The following is a 23,910-nucleotide window of genomic DNA, read 5'->3' as shown; positions in this document are numbered from 1 at the left end:
CACGTGCGCTCGCGCCTCCGTTGGCGAACACAGAGCACCTCGCTCTCCCGGCGCCGAGTTTGCGCTGCCGGTTGCAGCCGGTTCTTGCGCGTGCAACGCGGCCCACTTTGCGACATCTCCGAAAGCATGCGGCGGTCACGTACCACGAGACACAAGGGATGGACAGACCCATGACTTAAGGAGCTTCGCCCCTAAAAGTGGTGGAATGGATGGTGTACACCACTGCACTGGCCTTATTTTAAGGCCCGAGCCCGCTTTGTGAAACCCGAGCCCGACCTGGGCCCGTTACACCGAGCCTGGGCCCAGCCAGCGCTCGGGAGTTTATAAGTGAGCGTAGCTTGGCCCAGCCCGGGGCCGTCGTTCAAAGCCCAGGCCCGGTCGTTTATTTTTCACCCTAGGGAGGGCCCGCGGGTTTGTGGCCATGCTTGGTCTTGGACGCTAAAGAAAATGTAATATATTTGGTCCACTGTCTTCGTAGCGGGTAATCAGACGGAGCATCTAGTCCATACAAGCAAGTCATGAATTGAAACGCAAAAAATATGGGTTTCAAAGTGCACGTAGTAAAGCTTACATCGGCTTCAGTTCACGCGACATCGCCGTAATAATATCTAGTATTCTTACACGAGAGACACCACCACCTATGATGACCAGACTCTTCGCAACCTCACGTGGTTGTCTCACGAGATAGTTTCGCGTTCAACCACCATCGTCATCTTCCCGTAGGGGAACCGCCGAAGAAGAAGAAGAAGAACGAGAAGACAAAGCTGCGATGAAGAGGGCGTGTACATTGCTCTCAGCCGGTGCACCAATGTCAACAACCTTTACCTCACCAAAGCTGATGGAGACTACCGATTCTACCACACAGACAACATCGACAAGAACATGATGGACGAGTTTCGGCGCCTCGAGAACCACCGCCTACTCACCGTAACACAACAGCACTTGCGTGCCTTTGCCACCGGTGTAGACCCGGACGCGGAATTCCCTCTGGCGCTAGTAAAAACCAGATCACTCAACGTAACGGCAACACACTGGAACCACACAGAACCGCCACGATGCTTCGCATCCTCATCAGGGTTCCCCACGGGAAGATGGTGTAATTTTTTTTTACAGTGTACTGGTGGCGGGCGCAGTTTTTGTTTATCCATCGATTCCCTTTCGCTTGTTCGGCAGATCAGCATTGTCTGCGTCTTCCGTCAGCTAGCCAATTTCCCCACGCGGACTTTCGATCGGCCAACGTTACCATGTCGCTGTCGGCGTCACGTGACAAGCTTGGCACTCTGGGAACTCAGGGGTCCGCGTCGCTGTGGTGTCATTGTCCTGTGTGCCTAGCCAACGCGCCTTAACGAGAAGCGTGCCGATACAGTTAAAGAAGTTAAATATGCACGAACACGAAAGCCCTAAGTGTGCTGCAGAAACCACTGAATGAACCAGATGCCCCGTGGTTCACTGAGCAGACGTCGCTTCTCTTTGCCGTGTTCCCATCGAGACACCCGGTTTGGAGCAGTGGAGCGCGGAAAATTTAAAATGATTTAGGCACACCTTTGGCGTCTTTACCTTGGGAGGAGCGTGACGCAAGAGGAACAACATCAGAGGTGATCGGGAAAGCGAAGGGAGGCATTTACTTCGCAAAAGCCAATAAAGAGTATCGTCTTTTGACGGCATTTGCAACAAAAGGAGCAGATAAGCGGCCAATTTTTTGTCGTAGTGTTGCTATAAGCACCGACTCCTTGCGGTCACAGTCCAAATTCTGCCGACAATTTCCTTAGACGCCTTTTGTTCGAGCACACCTTTCTGGATCCAAGCATGAGGTAGGCAGGCTACGAAAGGACGATGGGGGGGAGCTACAACGCATCACCTTTACACGTCTCTTTTGATAAGAATGGCGTTCATTTACTGGGTGTTTCTCGGCTAGTTATCGTTACGATTACCGGCAGTGCTAGTAGGCTTATTGTTGTGTTGCACAGGCGACAACGTAGCAGATGCGCTGTATGACGATTGCGGATATATAGAGAATAGTCAAGCATCAACGACGTTGCATTGCAAGCGAATATTCACAGAAGCGAATACAAAACTACTTTAAATTCAAATCTATAACATATTCCATTTACAGTAGCCCCTCGAAAGAGCGTCACTTTTCAAGTTGGTGCAGCCGCCGTATACCACAAATAGTAGTTTTTTATTCTTTCGGGCTTTATAAAATAAATATCCCCTTATCGACCACACAAACAATGAAAAGTTCGTTTATGTGAGCCAGTCTAGGCATTCCAAGGAAGAGCAGGAGCTCGAGAAATGCGCTTCCGTGTCCCTCTATCGTAAAAATGAAGGTCCGTAAACGTAATTGCTGTAACGTAACTCAACCTCTATCGTAACTGAAAAGCCTGGACTATTATAGTGGCCACTTGTTTCGTTGCATGCTTCGGCATGATTCTATTCCTAACAATTACCCAAATTGTCACAAGTAGTCCTATTTTCAAGAGATATGAAGTCCTGCGGGTTAAACAATTCGGGAGAGCCCATCATGCAGATCCGAAACGACTAGCTTGTAAACGTATTCGAAGTGCAAGAGCCGCGTCGACGGAGTTATTCAAATGCCATAAACTTGGAAAAAAATGGCGCACCATGCACTAGCGGTGTTAGGCTGGAGAAACAGCAGAAGCGGGTCTCTAAGAAGGAAGACCCGGCTCAGCTGTTTCTCAATCATTTTTCGCCATTAGTGCAGGAGTGCCATTGTTTTCCAAGGTTCTAGCAAGTTCAATGAAGTTGTTTTAAAAAGGAACAAGGTATTGCACTGTCTGTTTGTCGCATTCTATGTTTCCAAACAAGATATTGATAATTGAATTGTGACGGCCTGTACTTTGGCCTTCCTGTAAATTACAGAAGCACCGGGTGTGTTTACGCTTGATCTGCCATTGTAAGAGATGATATATTTCCCAACTCGAGTATATTTAAAACACAAATAGCTTTTTTCACGTCTAAAGTAAAGATGGATTTATTACTACGCCTGGGTCTCAAAGCATTGTACTGACGCACACTATGCCTTGTTTTTGGGTACTTTTTGCTTCGTTTTGTGTTTCGTCTTTTGCCTTTCTTTTTGTGTCCAGTACAAGGTATTTCTTTCATAAAGAGGGAGTGGCGCCAAGTCATTCCATTACTATGATGTCCGTCTCGACTTTCTATGTGATTTTACTTTTCCAGAAAGTAAAGCACGGAAAGGTGAACGCTTGGAATGCTTGTTCCTTCATTGACTGCTAATACACCACTTGAAGTTTTTTTATGTTTGGAAGCAGGAGGAGGCTGAAATAAAAATTATTCATCAAAAAACCATGCGTCGTGTTTGGTGCTTGACATCAGGTTAGTAGCTAGGAACATCCACCTCAGACCCTCATCAAATCGCCAACCAAGCTGAATGGGTGGCAGCCGCTGACAGCAAAGTCTCCAACACGAGTTCTGGCTACTATTAGAGAACGAGAAGGAGGAGGACTTCGCTGCAGCCACAGGAGCCATCCTTATTTCTCTGGTCACTTACTAAACAGGCTGAATTATGCCTAGAAGGTCTTGAGTGGTTACGAACGTTTAGCCAATGAAATGACGACCAACCTGCGATGCAAGGCTTCTTTATAATTTCAGACACCGCTCCTTTTTGGTTTGAGTGCCAATATATCACTGTTACCACTTCTCCAAATTTTAAAACTGAGATGCAGAAAATGTTCACGATTCGGGTATGCATTGAATGACCAGAGATGTTGTCGCCGACATGCACGCCTCCTCACAATTATAGCGTGCTCGTGTTTCTTGATAAAACACACACTTTTTTTTGCTGGCGAAGAATTGACCCAAAAGACAAAACGGTTCTTCCCTGAACTTCTGGCTAATCAAGACCTCTTCGCTTGCCTTGCATGTAACCCTCCTAAGATGGTCGGGAATTTTTCTGTGACACGCAACGTAGAAGAAGACATTTGAAATTAAAATGATTCCGTACAACCTGTGCTACTCATCGTCCTAGCACCGTCCACTGTCGACCTCCCGTCAGCCTGTGGTGGAACTCTGCACCCCAGATAAGACCCAAGTGTGGCAAAACGCCGAACACCGTCTTCTAAAGCAGCAATACCAAGGAACCATACGCATCTGTCCGCAGTGGTGTCCTTACAGGAGCTTCGGTCTGAGAGGATTCTCTTAAAGCAAACGTCCCATTGACCGGACCAGACAAAGACAAGATGAACGAGTACCTTATAGTAAAAGCTAACAACCATAGGGCTGTAACCGTTCGCTGTGACCCCATCAGCACAGGTCATCCTACTGCCCCCCAGTAGTGACTTGTTACGTGGAATGTACCCCACTTCACGTTGGAGAAACAAGAAGTCGCTGTTTCAGGAGGTGAAGTTTCTATAACCGAAAAAAATAGAACCTTCATACCACGTAACGATGCACATACAGCCAGGCCAAGAGACCTATCTGAGACGGGAATGCAGAACATGACAGCGACGTGCCGCGTCGAGTTCCCAATAAGAAAAGGCTTGAATTAAGGGCACGACGACAACAGCCACGCCCTTCGTCCTAACGGCGATACGCTGAAATCAAGGGATGACGTTCGGACGCAACTAAAACTCGAAGGAAGCAATGACTAAAGTCTATCCATTAACAGCTTCAATGCTGTCGACAAGAAAGTTTTAGTGCCCTTCCATTCTATGAAAAAGGATGGCCACTAGAGCTTCGGTGCGCAGCCTGAACGTCAGTCCAAGGGATGCACAAAGCAAAGCGCGTTCGTTTGTAATTTGCGATTGAGCATACTGCCTGGTTAATTAACTGAATGAACGTTTGACGAACTAGTTTTTTTTTCAGTGGACAAACATGGGGCTATTCGTTTCCCACCCGTAATCTCTGATATCTATTGACAGCGAACGAGAATTCGAGAATATTTACTACTTTACTGTGAAACATGTAATTTTGAAAACTATATAAAACCTGGCGTGTTAGAGGCGTCTAAGCCGCAGATTGGTATATAATTTGTTTCGGTATGGTTTCAATCAAAACAAGCGCTAGAGCGACTTTCTTTAGTGATATTCCCTCCGATGATTGACGTGATTCCCTATGCAACTATCGATGCGGGAATGCCGTCTTACAAAGGTGAAGCTTAAAACAATCCCTATAAAGTCTGCTTCACCCCCTAACACAAATAAAGTTTTGGGAAGACATTTTAGGGCGCAGCGCTTTGGTGTTCGTGTATCCCACTGAACACAAAACGTCTTAGATATGTCCACCATGGTCTTGCTAGGTCTTAGACATCTTGCGCTATAAAAGTTACCTATAAGACGTCTATTTTCGTATGTCTCAAAGATGTCTTAAAAGAGATAGCTACAGGACACTTGTGCAAGATCTCCGACGTCTTGAGCTCCGTGAGACGTTGACAGGTCATATGTGCTAAGATGGCTAGAAGACATACGAACCTCAACATGTACAAGACGTTTGTCCTAGCTGGTTGATGTTGTGAGCTTCTTAAGACACCTACAAAGCGTCTATCATGAGATGTCTGCAGTACGTTTTGTGTAGACAGCTGAAAGATATCACTAATAGATGTACTAGATGTTCAGCTATTGAACACGTCTACATGACGTTGATTGCAAGACAGCTAAGAGATGACGTTTTAAAAAGGTGTTGAAGACATTTTCAATAACGCGACATCGTCTAGCTGTACTGCAATCATTGTCGTGCACACGTCTTTTCTAGCTTAGAACCAAAGACACCTACTAATAATATCTCCTGGCTAGCTACGCAATACGTGCCATAGACACCTTGTGATAGGCGTTTTGTAGGCGTCTTAAGGAGCTTGCAAGGACGATTACCATGAAAAAAAACCTTTTCTTTGCGTTTAGCACCTTGAGCTAAGGCCGTTGAGCTATGGTCGTCGGCAGGACTTTTTTTAAAATGGGAAAACCTGTTGCGTTGCGAGCGGAGGGCAGAGACCGGGTGGAAGTAGGGGCAATTGTGGGGCAATAGGGACACAGAAAACAAGCGCTAAATAAAAACACGGGACGAGGAGTAGACGGGACAAGCGCTCCTCGTCCCGTGTTTTTATTTAGCGCTTGTTTTCTGTGTGACGATGAACCAACACGCCCAAACCTTTTCCCTTCTGGGCAATTGGGCGCGGGCAACCCTTTTGCACCCCCCTGTTTACGCACAGACATCTGTATAAGATTTATGACGTCTTGAGCTTGGTGAGTTGAGTTTTTGCTGCGGTGGGTAAAAGACGAATGGTACACGCGTGCGTTCGTACAAAACAGTCTTATTTTAAATGGCTGCGGCGAGACCACAGAATGCAAGTGAATGCTTTTTACGCGCGTCACTTTAAGAATACCCGACGCTTATGGTCCCGAATAAATATGGCTCTGTTCAATCCATCCTGCACCTCCTGAACCAGTTCACAGCGGCGCAAAGCCGACTCCGTCATGGAGGAACAACACCTGCACTTTTTTTCATCTGCTTTTGCGCCTCCTCGGAAGAGTGTGCAGGCAACGCCATGAACTCATCCTGCACCCGTCGGCACCACCGGTGAATCGAACGGCGCGGTTCAGGGTCCGCAAGCTGCACCACTGAAACCAACGGCGTAGTCACGGCCGTAGCGAAGTGCTGCATCGCCTGAACTTTATTTCAACCCAGGAGGGCTGGGGTGTGCTGGAAAGGCCAAAGGAAGCATGAGTAGAATGTCTTCTCAAGTGAAGAGAGCGCGCAGAACACGACGATCGCTGGTGCAGGTGAACAGTGCTTGCGTCCTTTGTCATACACATGCAGAGCGCTTACATCAAGCATACGGCACGGTCAGTAGAATTTAAATCGTAGGCTGGCAGCGCACCGTACTAAGTTTCGCCCGTTTCGCCCCACACACGTATTTGTCGCGCCACTCTTCGACACATGCTTGTACAGCATTTTTTTTCCCCACAACTGCCGACGCTTTAGTACAGAGGTCGCTGGTAACCAATCCGTGAAGCATTGGACCAGCTGACAAACCATTAAATTCTCACTATACACTAAAAAATATACGTTGCATACCATAGCGGTTTGCGAATTTAATTTTATTTTAAAACCATGCGACGAACACCGGCGAAATGAAATACTATAAGGAAAGATACTAGCGCGGCTCTACTCGGCTTTTTTGGAAACTAAAACACTGAGGCTACGGCCTCCATGCCTCCATGGGCCCGGAATGGCTTTTGAACAACAGAGGCTCTCATCTACAGGACCGCATTTTATTCTCAGATGATAAAAAAACACAAAAGGTTGTTGAAAAACAGCAAAACTAATCAGTTGTTAGTATTATAAATTTGATATGTTTTATGTCCCATTTTTAGCAAACAGATTTTAGCGAACCGCAGTAATACTTCTTTTGTCTGCGGATTGCTTCGCAGCAAGTGGCAGCAAGCGTTCCCGCCTTTTTCGTCGCCGAAGGCCGAAGTTCGAACGGCTGCAGTTTTGACTGACCACAGTCGTCGCTGAAGTTTCAACGGCTGTCGTTTCGAGTGTCCTCAGACATCGCTGAAGTTTTAACGGCTGTCGTTTTGACTGTCCACAGCCGCTGTCAGGTCCACCTACTGAGCTGCTGAGCTTCCCGACACAAGTGCCCACCATCCATCAGGTATGGATCGGCGGACAAAACCTTTGGAAAGTTTGTCGCGGTGTCAGAAATGGCGCCGCCTGAATCAGCAATTGTCCGACCTTGTCGGAGACACAGGAAACTTCGAAAACGTAATTGCGGCGGGCACTTCTATGGCGGCGCCGGTTCAGGGCCCATCACGAGCAACTGTTAGCAGGGGGACCAGGTTAGGGTGTGATTCCAGCTTACACAGTAACGCTAGTGAAGAAGCAGGTTCCGCTTGTTCGTATAAGCCTCTGCCCGAGGAGGCAGCGTGGGGTTCTGAAGTTTTAAGCGTTCAGGGCACTTCAGGAACTCATGCTCCCTACGAAACCGGGTTAGAAACGACGAGCAGCGCTGTTGCATCCAGTGCGTGTGCTGGGGCAGATAGCACGAACGCGCGCAAGCCTCTGCCTGGGGAAATACTTAACCGTTCTAGGATTTCCCCTGTTTATCAAAGCCCACATAATTTACCGTCGCATGAGCTCCCTGTTGGTGACAAAAACTCTGCAGATGCACCCGAACCGCAGGCTAGTTTTTCTGATCCGTCTTCAGATTTGGATGACGAACTTGACTGTGGTTTTAATGCATTGCTGCATGACGAGTCGGATAGCGACATATGCACGCGTTCCAGCGAGATGGAGGGCCAACCTGAATGGCTAACGTTATTAGGCGAGGGTAGAGAGCACGTGGATACTGCAGAAGTTGATACAGACCGCAATATGAGGCGTTTTCTGGCAGAGTGGGCTACCGAGCATAAAATAACTCATAAGGATCTCTCTCCTTTGATGGCCGAGCTAAGGCAGCACCCTTGCTTTACAGATATTCCTAAGGACCCCAGAACTTTGTTATCAACGCCTCGTACTGCAAGCATAAAGACCGTTCCTCCAGGAACCTACTGTCATTTTGGCATTGCGGAGAGCCTGAATGCCCTGCTCTCGCATGTGGAAGACTTGTCGTCGGTACCAAGTCGTCTTGGCATAATGTTTTATGTTGACGGTCTGCAGCTCACAAGGAGTACAAATAGTGTGTTTTGGCCCATTTTGGGCAAAACAGAAGACCTTGATGGCAGTGGGGTATTCCTAGTTGGCTGCTACCATGGCCATTCAAAACCACAAGAAGTTGAGGATTACCTTGCGGAGTCTGTGCAGGAACTAAATGACATATTGACAACTGGATTTACTTTTGCTGAGCAAGCCTTCACTGTCTATGTTCGCGGGTTTATTTGTGATGCACCAGCAAGAGCTTTCGTACTGAGCATCAAGTCTCATTCTGGATATTTTGGTTGTCCAAAGTGCATACAAGAGGGTGATTCCAAAGATGGAGCCATGGTTTTTCTTGAAACAGACGCAACCTTGCGAACAGATGAATCTTTTTCACAGAAAACCCACGAAGAGCATCACATAAAAGATACGCCTCTTAGTTCAGTGCCTGTGGGACTTGTGTCTCAATTTCCGTTTGACTACATGCACCTTGTTTGCAGTGGGGTCACCAAGAAATTGCTGCTGCTCTGGGCAAAAGGTGCAAAACCCTCTCTTCTAACTTATGCTGTAAAAGAAGTGTCTCAGCGTTTAGTGGACCTCGAACATACTGTTTTGTAGAACTGGCTCGGTTGCCGCGGCCGTTGAAGGAGTTAGGCTTCTGGAAAGCTACGGAGTTGCGCTCCTTCCTGCTTTATCTGGGCCCGGTAGTGCTGAAGGGTATCTTGCAAAAAAGGAAATATGAACACTTTCTTGTTCTGCATGTTGCGATGAGAATCCTTGCCAGCCCTCACATGTGCATAGCATACAACAGTTACGCAAATGAACTGCTATGCTTCTTTGTATATAACTTCAAAGATATCTGTGGCCCAAATAAGGTCTCCTACAACGTACATGGCCTAGTCCATTTGGCAGATGACGTAGCAAAGTATAGAGCAGTTGACAATTTTAGCGCTTTCCCAGCAGAAAGCTTCATGTTCCAGTTGAACCGGCTTCTCCGAAGTGCAACAAGGCCACTTCAACAATTGCACAACAGAATCCATGAGCTTAGGTCTAGTGGAAAGCTTTACGCCTTCGAAAAAAGCTCACAAACCTCAGTGGATTTTAAACAAGAGCACAGAAGTGGTCCCCTGCTTGATTCATGCAAGGGACCACAGTTCCACGTTGCTGTCTTTCAAGGCTTTGCGCTAAAGTTAACTGTTGGTGATAGCTGCTGTTCTCTCTCCGATTCCTCTATTGTTCTCGTGTCAAACTTTTGTTTTGATGAAGCAGGCCGCAAAATACTAATCGGGAGACAGTTTGAAAACCTTGACGACTTTTTTACCGTACCTTGCCGGTCCAGTAACTTGGGGATTTACGTTGCATCTGGCCTTTCACCTTACAAAGCGTGGCCAGTGTCGTGTGTAAGATCTAAGTGTGCTTTGTTCCGGTGTTTCAGTTCGTGCGATGAGCATGTTGTCTTGCCTTTAATTCATTAATCGCAATATGTTTGCCACAAATGCATGGAAAATTCTGTCTTCAACTGAATGTGTGTATTATTATGCATTTCAAGCCAGCACGGCTAGTTTTCTCATCCTAGAGGTGTAGAAGTGTTTTTTTGTTTCAGAAATGTTTGCCGTTGTGAGGTTCCTGAGTGACAGCACCGTTGATGTTGTGCCAACCAAGTGGCTGCTAGGAGATGAATGTTTTTGGCCTGGGAGCTACAAAGCATCAAGGGCTATTAAGGCCATCAAGCACTGCGAAGATCCAGACTCAACTTATCAAAAACACCCTGTTGTTGTACTCAGCATAGAAGGTATGGAAGCAAGCATCATAGACATTGACTATAGTTTTTTTTTATAATGAGTGTCTGCTTGAACTACCTATTAACTGCCCAACATGTAGGATGAAATTATGCTGTTGGTTTGTTGAAAGTAAAATGAATGACTTCTGGCCCAAACTTCTGTTGCCCAGTCGGAGTATGGGAGAGTAAATTTGATAATTAGGCATTCTGGGTGGTTGTACAGCGGGAATTATGAAATTCAGCGTGCCACACTTTAGGCTGAGTTCTTGCCTTGTCCTAAAGGGGCATGACAATTTAAGAGACGTAGCCTTCTGTAACTCGCTAAGCTCCATTCCCGCCATGACAGACACTGTTTACCCGAGAAAACAGAAGAAATAATAAAACTGTCCGATTTCATGTTAGAGTGATAACTAGAGGCCCAACTACAATTGCACTGTCATGTATCTCGGTGGTGGCTCAGATCACCGGCCGTTAATCACACTAACAACATTGTGTGACCTCATTGAAAAGTCACCAGAAAGAGACTGAGAGGTCACCACTGCTTGTGTTTTCTTTGATATCTGTTATTTGTTCGAAGGTTGCGGTACAGTTTGTGTTAGTGCTATGAGGACCAAGCAATCCTTGTAATAAACGAATCTTCTGTTTTGTTTTCATGGCCACCTTCAGGCTCTCTATACTTATGAGCAGGTATGGAATGGTTTAGAGCAAAATTAGGGTGAGATGTGAACAATTTAAAAGATGCAATTTTGTTAGCATGAGCACAGTGAAAGTTGAATAGGTTAGTTTTGTTTTGCTGTACTTTTGGAGCTCTAATAATCCTGGCTTTGAAACTAAACAGAGTGCTAGCTGGCATGCTGAGTCATATTGTGACCTAATTTCATGCATTATGCATTTTGCTACCATTTTTAGATGGCTATGAGAAAGCTAGGATGAAACTCAAAAGAGCAGAGGATACAGATGACCTGGCAACTACCGACCAAGGTAGGTGTTTCTTTTCTTTCAATTGGTAGCTTGGAGCTATAATGAAATTTTATGCTGCAAAGTGATACATGTGAATAAGCACTTCATCCAAGAACTGCACATAATCTGGTGTGCACTGCCTGTTAGCTGTTTCGAGATAATAAGAACACTAACGTAGCAAGGCATTTTTATTTTTTCCTTTTTAGAACAGGAGTTTGACAGCACAGGGGGCTCAAAGGCCTATTTTTGTCTGGCCTTGCCATGCCCTGGTATTTTTGCGATTTAAAAAGATTGGAGTTGCACTGAAGCACAGTGCTTATGCATGAGTCTGTCATATGTCTTCTGTGCTTGATACGTAGCATTATACACCTCAACATTGTTTAAAGGAGCCATGAAGAGAAAATGCAAGTTGGTTTTATTCGAAAGATTTCGTGTTTTATAGTGCCCCCAGCGCTTGTCCGGATACAAACGGTGCTTTATTCACTGAGAAATTAAACAATTTAGGTTAAAATTTAGATTTTCCCGCTCAATCGTGCGTTTTCGTGGTCCCAAATGACATCACAGGAACCGACCGCTCTGCAGCCTAGAGTACCTTCATTCACGCATCCGCCGTACAGGGTAGAGACCAGAGACACGTATACGCTGGCGCCGCCATTTTCGGTTGCTCGCTCGCCGCCGAAGCAAGTCATTGTGTCAAAACCGCGCTAAAATTATCGCCGCAACGCGGTTTACTGAAGAAGTTTGAATCATATTGTCTGTTTTGCGTTGCTAGGTCTCGTGGGAAACGAAAATAACGCGTTGAGCCCGTTGGCCCAATTGCGGCGGCACGGGACCATTCAAAGGTTGTCTCCACCCTGTACAGCGGTGTTGGTTTGTTCCCGCATTTCTTTACGTTCCGTAACCTAGATGGCGCCACCATACCGGGGCAAGCGTTTGGTTTGTTTTTGCCCGCATTTAAACCTGGCTTCTTTTTGTTCTGGGAGAAAATGTTCGTTCCCTGAAACAGTGCTCGCTCGACAAATGGGGTCACGTAAGACACCGTTGCTTGCGTCAATCGTCCGGTGTCGTCTGAGACAACCCCAAGCCCCGTAGTGCTGTGCAGCTAAACCAAGCATGCTGTGCGCAGTACGAACAGCAGAACGCATCAGTACTTCTATGTTTACATGTGCTTTCGTAACTTCCACTGTTTGTCCCATCATTCCTATTGCCTTGTAAAGAATGTGCCCTAAATTTAAGCGCAAATTGCTCGTTCGTCTAGTTTGTAAGCTCTACCTAATTTGTGTCTGCTTCTGCCAGCCTCCGCCAATCGCAGAGCTTAGCTCATGTGACATCATAGGTTCTGTTGCGGGAAATGAGCTGGTGGGTCGCGTGACCATTCCCGTTTTTCCTAATTATGTAGCTTATTTGAGTGAAGTTTACGTTAAAAGTGGTGTCAGTATGATTCTAACGAGACAATCTTTTGAATGAACCATATGTTTTCTCTTCATGGCTCCTTTAAGGGCAACATCTCAACCCCTGGACTATTCTGGCATTAGTGAGCATGCCGTTGAAAATATTAATGAGGATGAAGTTGTTATGAAGGAACTTTGCCCTACATTAGGACAGGGTTTTCACTGGGGCCATGCGTCGGTTACATTGAATGATGGAATACTTTCACACAAGGCAATTCGTGCACAGGGGTGCTGCTGGAAGGGGGGTTAACAGGATATTGTCATACTTATTGGTGGCCCTTTTTACCACCTCCAAGACCACACCAGCTGGCCACTTACAGATGGTTGTGCAGCAGCTGCACCCAGCCTTTTTGTTCCGCAGGGAAGCAGGACTGCATCGTCTTGTGTTGTAATGCATTACACTTAGAAGAAGAATATGCACAGTAATATGTGTTCTGTCATAAGGAACACATTCAGTCACAGTTCGGTCTGTAGTCATCCCCTGCTGCCTGTCCTTTTATCAATGCAGACAAAGGCCGAGGAAAGCGCAAGAAGTACCGCACAATAAGTTCGAGTGAATCAGACTTTGAGGAGGGTCTCACTGGAGCACCACCCCCGCCTTTTGCTGTGCAAAGGTATGACATTGTCTTCTTCTAATGGTGTTCTTGTAAAGATAAAAGATGCAAGCAAGCCTTATTTTACAGAGTGGCACTGTGAGTTCGCTCACACTGTCATCTACTGAACACGAAGCGAGGCCAGTTGCCTGATCACCTCCGACTCTGCATATGCTGCTATAGCCTAGGCGCTGCTGAGGTTTACCCTTTGAACGGTGATAATGCGGCGCACTCCCTGGGGCCGAAGGTCTAGCTCTGCATATTGTAAATTTCCAGACACAGTAAAACTGCATTCTCCGTACAGAGTAGGTTCCAGTGCACGCTAGAACGGCTAATATAGTAGATAAATAGATTAAATTTAATTGGCAGGGGGCTAGCACAGGCTGCTGTGCCAGCCCACTGCCAAATGGCTTTTCTGGCTTCTTTAAGCCTGCTGCACAAGACAATTTTGCCTGCTCCCAAACCCAAGTACCCTGTTACACCACTGTGTACCACACTACCCAATTGATTGATTGATTTCGAGGTTTAACGCGCCGACGCAACGCAGGCGATGAGGCGCGTCGTAGTGGAGGGCTCCGGACCACCTGGGGATCTTTAACGTGCGCCAAAATCTGGCACACACGAGCGTTTTTGCTTTTCGCCTCCATCAGAAAAGCGGCTGCCGCAGCCGGGAATCGAACCCGCGACCTTGTTCTCAGCAGCGCAACGCCTTAGCCACTGAGCCACCGCGGTGGGTCACACTACCCAATTGTTGATTTGGTTAAATGAACTACAGGTGCAAAGTTATGATGTAATTATGTAATATCTAAAGGGTCACGTGGTGGCAATCTAAACATTAGATTGCCATCACGTGCGTCAGGGCTCTCCCAAGGAATTTTCGAGGTAGACATTTTGAGAAGGGGGGGGGTGCAAAATTGAAGAATTTCAAAATTTAATCGCAAAAATTGAACAAGTCTGGCCAAATAATAGTGGTTCTGGCGCCGCAGCATAATGGAAATGGGAAGATCTTCAGCAAAAAAAAAAACAAAAAGTGACAGGTGCGAGCATTGACTCTAAGATTTGCATGCATCTGCCAATCTGAGACTTCAAGGCCACTTGTTCAGACTGCTCTTCAAGTAACCAGGTTGCAGGAGGTGCGGCCCACTGCCACTGGCGTTGCTTTCACACAGTGGCCGTCTTTAGTTCTTCAGGCGCATTTAAAACTGATCAGTTAGAGTTGTGGGTGGCCAACTAATGGCAGTGGTTGGCATTTCCACCATTGCCCACCATGAGAACTGTGCATGCATGTTTTCTTACACTTTTGCAGTTCAAGTGGTCATGAGGCTGGCATGGAAACAGTTGTGGGAGTTCAACCGTTGCTTTCAAGCCCTCCTGCATCTCTGCCTACCTCCTCAAATGGTAGGAAAGGATAGGGAAATTTTAATAGGGAACATTTAGAATTGTTTTAATTGCTTATAAGCAGTTTTTTCATAGAGGTTTAGACACGAGACAACTGGTGTGTTTCCATTTAAAGAAGCACTTGTGTCTAGTAAGAGTACAACTAACTAGCTACTTGATGTTATTTTAGAAGTGTCAGAATGCTGGCTTTACTTGGCTGCATATAATGACAAAGCATTTGGCATTTGTAATGCTAAGATATGTTTCTCTATTTGTCGCAGCATCTGAAATATCCTCGGTGTCCATACGGCAGGAAGTGCAAGCAGGGGCTGCATTGGGTAAATAAACATTTGTATAAATCGTGTTCTTCAGATTGGTGGAGCACATCCCAACTGAGGCATTTTCATTTGTGCAAGCCTTATATGCTTCCAGGTTTGCGATTGCTGTGCCGCCTGCCGCCGCTTCTTTGCGGTTTTTATGGGATGAGTGCTGCGTGGCTGATAGGGGCTCATGCAGTGTTTTAGTTCTCTTTCGCTTCCTATTGCCTTTCCGCGCCCTAAAAAGCTTGTTATAGGGACGTCCATTAGCAAATAGTATGTTTAGGGCACTTCAGAAGCAGCTTTGTCTTGATAGTGCTCGAGCACCGACAAAAGCTATCTGGGGAAGTTCTCATGTATCCCTACCAACTCGCCCATCAATTCGTGCTTGACTTTTTGTTTCCTGAGGGTAGCTAACAGATTGAGTTTGGGCCATTCCTTTCTTAATTTATGCATGTGAAAAGTAGCTCTTGAATTGTAATAATTGTCGTGCAATCAGATAGCCAGCAAAAGTCTTATTTTAACAATAGTCGTTAATGGTTTGGCTTTTTTTTTCTTCTATGCTTTCAGATAATTCACTTCTAATACTTCGAGAAATATGCGGAGTGAAGCAGCAGCTTAAGGCTGTATTAGATATCCTGAGCAAGAATGAACAAGGCATGCCAAAAGATGACATCATACCTCTCCCTTTAAAAACTGAGGAAGAGGTAACTGCAATGGAGACAAAGTTGCGGTGCAATGCAGGGTTCTCAAAGCAACTGGTAAGAGCATAAAATTTTGCTTTTCGCTAGTTAGACTTTGTGTCGGCTCATGGAGGCTTTCTTAGGTATAGCTGGAGCCACTGTAAATTTTTAGCTTGATTTTGCCTGGTATCCAAAATGTGACTGCACTTATGACATCAGAAAAGCCTTTGGTAGCAGCCTGAATGTGAATTCTCAATTTTCTTTTTCCCGTGCTTTATAAGTGGTTCCTTTTCCACAAAAACATGTGTTAAAAGTGAAGGCTTTCATCTTGCACTGAGCGATTTATTCTGTGAGTTAGGGCCACCAAGCTTTATTACCATTCGATTTTGTTGCGTGAATTCTAAATGTGTTTTGCCTCCTTCAGTTGCGAGCACAAGCTTGCACAGATAGCACCATACATCTCCGACTTCCTGCAGGTTCATCAGCTTGCTGGTGTTGGAGGCACTACACCTCAATTAGGGAGTGCCAGAGTGCTGGCTCAGCTTTTCATGGACTCCATTGGGCAGCAGTTCAGCTTGTTCGGGCAAAAGGGGAAGAAACCCTTTGCCCATCTGGAGCTTTTCAACGTTACACAGAGTAAGTTATTTGATTGTACAAAGTGATTGTTTTCGAGGTTTGGTTTAATCAGGTACATGAATTTACTGAATTACCTGCTTGTAACAAGCAAAAACGTGTTATTTTGTATTCGGGTGGCCTGTCTGATCCTCTGGCTCACAGCACTAGGATGCATGCGTAAATCACTCCCAATTAGAGTGAGGGACGTTGCTCCCCCGCCAAAATTCGATTTCAAAGCAGCAGGGCACCGCGTCACCGCGACACGGTTAGTACTGCACTCCGCGACAGTGGGAGGGGCCTACTACTTCTTCCAATAAGGCGAAGCACACCCATGGGGCCATTTTCAAACACATGCAATCGCGTTACGAGCTTACTGCTACGGCAGATATTTGATTGCCTCTTCCACAAGGGGCCTGAATGACTATTTGCACTGCCACTTTCAACCGCATTATCAGGTGCTTTCGCGCATGTGCAACTTTATTTGTGGATTGAAGGTCATTTGAGAGATTAAAAACAAGGTAGCACTTCGAGCTACCTGCACCGCTTCATGTTAGCTGCCATGTTGCCGCCCCCAGCAACAAGAGGGTGGCATCTGTGGCTGCATCAGTGTCGCCATCATGTGAGCAGTGTGTTTTCGCATGAAACGCAAAGAATTCAGGGAAGCTTGCACTCGCGCGCGAAACTTGAATGGCGAAGTTGTTGTAGGTGAGCATTGCCGGACACAGTCAGGTTTCAGTATCATTGTTTATTTGCATAGTTGCGGTGCTGGTAACCATGATTGCGTTGGAGAGGTTGTCGTATTCCTCAGTGAGTGGTGGATGCACAGTCATCGTCAGCATTGTAGACTTCCACACCAGATCTTCGTCATCGACTCGAGGCAGGGTTGGCGGGATCTGCAATTCACCTCGGAAAGGATTGGCACACTCGTAGCCGTGCGTTCAGTCATCCATATTGACTTCTAGAGAATGTGGCGGTCGTGGTGACCTCTCCCAAGCAGTGTGTCTTTTCATCCTTAGCATTAGCGCTGGATTTTATTTTTTACATGCGCGGTAGCAGTTGACAACAGCACTGTGGGGGGGGTGGCTAATGTCACTGCGCAAGCTTGGGACTCTGCAGTTGCTGTGAGGCACGCGCTCTCGAGCGGTTGGCATTTTCCTTCTCTTCGTGGGTTTTTCTTTTTTTTTCCTTTCTGGGGCCACACGCATGCCAAGGATGCTCGGCGGTCGCTATGAGGCACGGGCATTTTCTTGGTGTTTTTTTCTGCAACGGCGAACCTACAGCTTGTACAAAAGCTCTGCTGTTAAAAACACCATGGTTGACAAAACACTTTGACGACTTGTAGCTGGCTAGGCTTCGGTGTGTGACAGTGAAGTTGCACAAATCATCCTACTCGGCGGCGTGCGGATGATTGGCAAGGCAGCTGGTGTCGGGTGACCGCTTGCCTCCTTATCTCAACAGCGCTCCCACTTCGGAGTCAGAGCAGTGTGAGGACCATGCTCTGAAGCAACTAGCCGAACATTCTTTGCATGCTGCTTGAGTTCGACCGCCCCACAGGGGCAGCCAGTTTTCAAAGCACTCTGAACTGACCACGCGAATACGGTATTAGAACGATTAGAATGTGGTAATATTTCTTACTGATGTAACTAGGTCCATCACTATCCACTAGGAAAACAAAGTGTGTTCTTCTGTAGCAAGATTTTTGATTGGCTTTATCCTTTAGTGGCCCAGCTGTCTGAGCTGCCAAAAGTGTTGTAGATTTTTTTTCCAGTAGATAAAGACCTTTGGTTGCAGTGAAAAACGGTGCTATTCGTGGCACCAGTATCTATTTTGGCCACTTTGAACACGGGAGCAAGTGCAGGCGGCTGGCTCTAGGACAAGCTGACCTCACTTTTTTACCAAGTGACCATTTTGGCTTCCCTAGATCTCTAAGATTAATTCCGCTGTAGAGGTTGCCACAGCCCAGCCCTTTTGTTACGCAGACACTGCTGTGTGGTGGCACCTACCATTACAATTGTTTTGTGTAAATAACCCGCCACGGTGGCTCAGTGGCTATGGCGTTGTGCTGCTGAGCCCAAGGACGTGGGGTTCGGTTCTTGGAAGCAGCGACCGCGTCTCTACTGGGGGTGAAAAACGAAAATGCCCGTGTGTTCGAGATTGCGGCGCGCTTAAGGATACCCAGGTGGTAAAAATTAATCCGGAGGCCTCCACTGCGGCACGCCTCATCGCCTGTGGAGTGTCAGCGCGTTGAGCCCCACAATCAACCAATCAATGTTTTGCATATACACCCCACCCAATAAAATGGGTAGCTTTTCTTTTCGGCTCGGCAACTACCAGTGTACATCATCTCTTACTATACAAATAATATGGTTAGGAATGAGGGGCTCGTTTGGGGAAATGCATAAAGGAAGGCTGGTAGTCTGCAATGCCAAGGCAGGCATAGGATAATAGGTAGGTCTTTTATTTCTGTAGTACCATTAGTGAAGTTAACATTTCAAACTTGTATAAGAAAGGAAGGGGGGAAAAGATGCGTCCAGAGTGGTGAACGAACCTACGCCTTCCGGTTATATCTTGGATGCCTTACCAATTCGGCTACCAGGGCAATTGTGTTCTCCGTCACTTTCTGTCACTTTCATGTATTTAGCACAACTTTTCTGACACCGGAGTCTGGTAGCCAATGCCACTATGGCATCGCAGTATGAAGGGGACCTTTTTAACCCCTGGGTTGTGACTCGATTGTGTACAGCCTGTTGTGAGCAGTTAACTGGCGGGTAACGCTCTTATGCTACCTTTTGGTATCAAGGCTGCTAGAACAGAGGCCCTCGCTATGCTTTGCCTAATGACATGGTTAAGAATGAGGGGCTCACTGAGGAAATACAGTAAGGAAGTTCAGCAATCTGCAGTGCCGAGGGAGGCATAACAGAATGGCTACTTAATGTGGAAAGTGGGAAACGCTTTTTGGTTTTTATACATACATGTTTAACACCCAAACCAATGTTGATACTTTGCAGAGGCGGTCCGACTGATGAAGGGGATGAACTTGGCCTCCCTCCAAGAAATCCAGTCAGGCATCCAAGGCTGGCTGAAAAATTGCCCAGCCAGGCTTCGCAATGCTTCACAGAGGTAGAGGATTTTGAAAGTTTATTCTTACCACTCTGCATGATTTTTAGAGGTGTGTAACAGCCGAATCAACCTTGAAAAAAAGTCTCAGCAGCCAATGGCTTTGATCAATGCTCAGGCATGTTATTCTTTGTCCTCTCCATGATTGTTACCTTGCTTTGTTTTATTTGTTGAAAACATGGCAGAATAAATGCCGTAAAGGAACACAAAAAAAGTGTTGTTATCAACTTCTCCCCTTGACCCTCCCAATTTAGCCCCAATACTTAGAATGCTCAGTATTGTTAGGAATTGCGTTGAAAGTGCATTGTATTTTGTCCTTACAAGATTCACAATTTTGCCAAATAGCTCATAGCCCATCAAAGAAGAAAATGTTCCATTGTGGATGGTGAGATGGAAGGGAATACAGCAGATAATCTCACACTCGTTCTGTTTCTACTTGCCCCTCCTTCAAATTTGTTTTGATCCTGAAATTTTTCAAAATGATTTTACTCCAATCTTGCCCAAAATATATATCAAGTAACCTTTTACCATTTCCTGCGTCTAATTTGCATAATTAACCTCACTTGTTATATGGTATCTTGTATAAATAGTACCCATGCTACGGAAGCGTTTCGAAACCCTTTGAATCGAATGTAATATCACAAATGGCACCTTTGAGCTGCTACATCACATGTTTCTAAGGCATTCGGTTTAAATGCCATTTGAGTCAAAGGAGCATGACAACTGACCTGTGACGAAAAAGGCCTTTGAAACGCGAATGCTTGTACTAGCACGCAGTCACTGCATGCCGTATTTACAAAAATATTTACTTACGAGGAAAACTAGGTTTTAAAAGAGGATACTCCTAATAATTTTTCACGTGTTTTGTTTTACTATCCTCAGACTACGATTACAAAGACATCACACTCAACAATGGTTGTGAAAAAAAAATGCCTATTTCGCACAAGTTTTGCTTCTGTATGTAGGTTATAATCAATTTTATTGCTCACAAAGGTGTTTTTTGGCCTGATATTACATTTTTCTGCCATGTTATGAGAATGAAACTGGGCAGCAGTGGCAACACGAAAACATGGCAGGGAATGCAGAAACTGCCAGCTGCTCTTGAGAATTTTTGTGTAGATCTGCAAAAGGTGAAAACTTGCAGTTGGAATGGCATTTCAAATTTCGGAGGCCATTCTCTTAAACGTCCTTTTTAACACTTCTGTAGTGGGGGGCAACACTGAGACCACTGAAAATGTATACCCATTTTCCCCCCTGCCCTATCATCGATCACTGCTGACTGCTTCTGCCCATGACCTTCCAAGTGTGTAATAAAAAAAATGTTTCATAAATAATATGTTTCATAAATAATATTTAACTCTTACAGTAATAGCTACCTTAATTAGGCCTTTGCTGTGTACCTGCCCTAAGTGGTCTAAAAAAGGTCATCCTAACTCGACAATCTGCAGCCTAGTAATTCACTTGGGTGCTTCTCTGTACACTCAGTTTAGTGTGTTTGTCTCATCGCAGGAAGGTTAACCCTGCAACATCGGGCCTGCCTGTTTGAATTTCCAGACCTTCAAAGATCAAGACTCGCCCCACCTGAAACAGGCCCATTTTTTATGCATTTTTTGTGATATCAAGCTTATTTTTGTGATAGTTTTTTAAGTGGCCCCGTTTTCAAATTTTGGATACATTTTGTTTGATCTCGGATATTTTTTAATTTTTTTAGCTTGTTGCAGTTAATTTTTTTTTCAAAACAAGGTTGAAAGACATTTACCATCTAGTCATTTTTTTATAACCATGTTTTATGGTTATGTGGCACCCAGAGGATGGGTTGTCTATCTTTTATCTAACATTTGTGTAGTTCCACTTTTACGGCCTTGTGTTAAATGTGGCAGTAAGTACTGCCGCATTTTTTCAGTCATGTTTTATACTATTTTAACTTCATGTTTATCCTGATTTATTGGAATAATAAACTTGTTAGTCTGGCAAAAGTTGCGTTGTGTGCTTATTGTTACAGTTAAAATGTCTGGAAGCTTTAGCTCTCTAATTTGCGGGGGCATGAGAAATACAGTGAATTGAGATTATGTTGCCCCACACGTAATGTCGGTTATATTTAGATGTAATCCGTTATATTTGTGCACTCTACTATTACTGATAACAGCATTTCTATGTATTTCCTAAGCAATGCACAGGAAGAGCTATAAGAGTCGTCTTGATGATATCTTGCTAAGATAGTACCAAGACAACTACATTACAGCTGGCATAAAACTCCTGAGAGGTTTTCCTTTGTCTCCACAACTACTGGAAAACATTTTTACGAGACGTTATTCCTTTATCTGGCATGCCTAGAAGTTGTCTCGTAGAGGACTCTGCAAGATTTTTTAAAACGTTGTCAAAACAGAGAATGGAGGTTTTGTTAAATTCAGTATAGTTATCTATGAGGTGTCTAATAATCGTCCTGTGAACATCTTGTTGGAATTTTTAGCAGTCTCTGAGATGTTGTCAAGAATATCTTGCAAGATGTCTTGTAGCTCAGGCATAGCGTCGCGTTAGCCGAGCTACTGGATGGCTATCTCACGTCTTGGCAATGTCTATAAAAATCTTGATCAGGTGTTGCGTAGACATCTTGGAGGTCTTGCCACGATGTCATATAGATGTGTGGTAGCTGTCCCAATGTGAAGATCAAGATGTCTTGAACAGCTAAACAAGATAATTTTTAGGTGTCTACAAGATGTGCTTGTGTTCACTGGGTATGGGCTCAGCCGCATCGGCGTCGCCGTGACCGGCCGAACGATGGGAATACCGGCGAGCGAACGAAAGAAAAACAGGAGACTGTCGCGAAAATGTAAAGGGAGGGCGTTCGCCGTACCGGCCAGAGCCAGCGCTATCAGAAAGTATGCGGTGGGGGAAGGGAAGGCGCAGTATGCTGTACCCGCGCAAGGGTGTCGACGCTTGTCGAAAACGTGAGGGGGTCGTTCGCGTGACAGTGATGTGCATTCGCTTATTGCTATGTTCAGACTACCGCCATGACAGCCTTATCGTGCACTATGGACATAAAAAAACGGCGTTTCGCGCAGTTCGGCTGGCTGAGATGTCAAATGACGTCAATAATTAAAGATTATACCACAGTTGCGACAACAATCCTAACCTGGCCTAAGATACAGTTCGCGGTACCTTCCTGGGACGCACTTCGCATCGCCACCGCAGAGGCTCACCGTTAAGAGAACCCACGAGGGAGTACTGCCCCAGCGTACTGCAGCCATCAGTAGTGAGTGCTTTACTACGTTTTACACAACCGGTCGTGGGTATCTGCAGCGGCTCAGCCAGTTGCTCTCTGCCAGTTCTTTCTGAGCAAAGAGCGACGCAACTGCTGGAACTTCGTCGTTCACCGCTCATGCTAAATGAGCTGCCCGAACAGCTGCGCCGAAATATCGCATTAGGGAGTATCGTAATTACCAGACAATTTTTAAAGCAAGTATAAGCCGTTTTGTATGAAGATATGAAGTCCCTAGGACGTTTTTATTTTTTATGATTTATTCCATGCGCGGGAGGTGTGGCGCGCAGCTTTACTATCCCAGGGATTGGAGCAGCCTTCGCATTGTGGCGCTACGATCGCTAGCGATTATTTTCGACATCGTTCTGTTAACACAGAAGATATGCTGGATCTTAGCCGTAGAAAGCCTTGCTGTAAAAACTTCGACCAGATTACGAGAACAATATATCGTCTCGTTATCTCCCACACACCTCCGTGTAAAGAATATTGGTTGGATGTATGCCAGGAAGACCCGTCATCCGGACGCCCTTGCGCCAGTTCTACATCTGTAAAAAAATCAAAGCGAAAAGCTTTTTTATGCCGCCCAACATCCGACTGCAGCCATTAAGGTTAGCTGCCGTAATTGTCAGCGACAAAACAAAGCCGCCAACAAGACCCGCTGGACATAACTTCCCTATCGCCGTACCGTCATGACCCTTGCAAACGACCGTACTTATCCTTCCTGCCCGGTTCACAAAGCCACGACACGGAGACAAGTGGATTGTGGCAGCCTTACACTCTGTGTCTTGCTATACAGACACCGCCGCTCCTCGCGAGAGGACTCGACATAAAGTACCCAAATTTTATGCACTAATTGGTCTGGCGGCATGGAGCCTTTGAAGTCCTAATCATGGATCGCAGAAAGGCTATCAGTGAAGAGTAAACTGAACGATGCTTAGGGTACCAAAACACAAATCACCTAAAAAGTACGGTGAGCAACAAGTTAAAAAAGTTTAAAGAAACACCCCCCTCGCGAGGGGCACGATCAAATGCAGATCATTTCCGGGGGCGCACGACGTTAAGTAGTTTGCGTTACGTTAATGTTGCTGCACTTGTGGCAACTGCTGACTAGAGAGCGCGGCGATGAGTGCGTTCCAGCCTCGCCGACA

At 45.7% G+C, this 23,910-nt stretch overlaps 1 protein-coding gene across 1 annotated transcript; it reads left to right on the top strand.

The window, feature by feature from the left end:
- Positions 1 to 6,152: 6,152 nt before the first annotated feature.
- Positions 6,153 to 21,563, top strand: LOC144149242 (uncharacterized). The gene is made up of 10 exons (XM_077680787.1): positions 6,153 to 7,630; positions 10,214 to 10,402; positions 11,300 to 11,371; positions 13,310 to 13,415; positions 14,701 to 14,792; positions 15,053 to 15,109; positions 15,659 to 15,849; positions 16,248 to 16,407; positions 19,395 to 19,506; positions 21,013 to 21,563. Exons 2-10 carry the CDS (start codon positions 10,216 to 10,218, stop codon positions 21,047 to 21,049), a joined length of 1,014 nt encoding a protein of 337 aa, XP_077536913.1. The 5' UTR covers positions 6,153 to 7,630; positions 10,214 to 10,215; the 3' UTR covers positions 21,050 to 21,563.
- The last annotated feature ends 2,347 nt before the right edge of the window (positions 21,564 to 23,910 follow it).

The sequence above is a fragment of the Haemaphysalis longicornis genome, unplaced genomic scaffold (assembly GCF_048455015.1).
Source record: "Haemaphysalis longicornis isolate Haplotype H1 unplaced genomic scaffold, Haemaphysalis longicornis Haplotype H1 scaffold_8, whole genome shotgun sequence".
In the NCBI taxonomy this organism is placed as follows: Eukaryota; Metazoa; Arthropoda; class Arachnida; order Ixodida; family Ixodidae; genus Haemaphysalis; species Haemaphysalis longicornis.
Note: the sequence above shows the minus strand (reverse complement) of the source record. Positions and strands in the feature narration are given on the sequence as shown.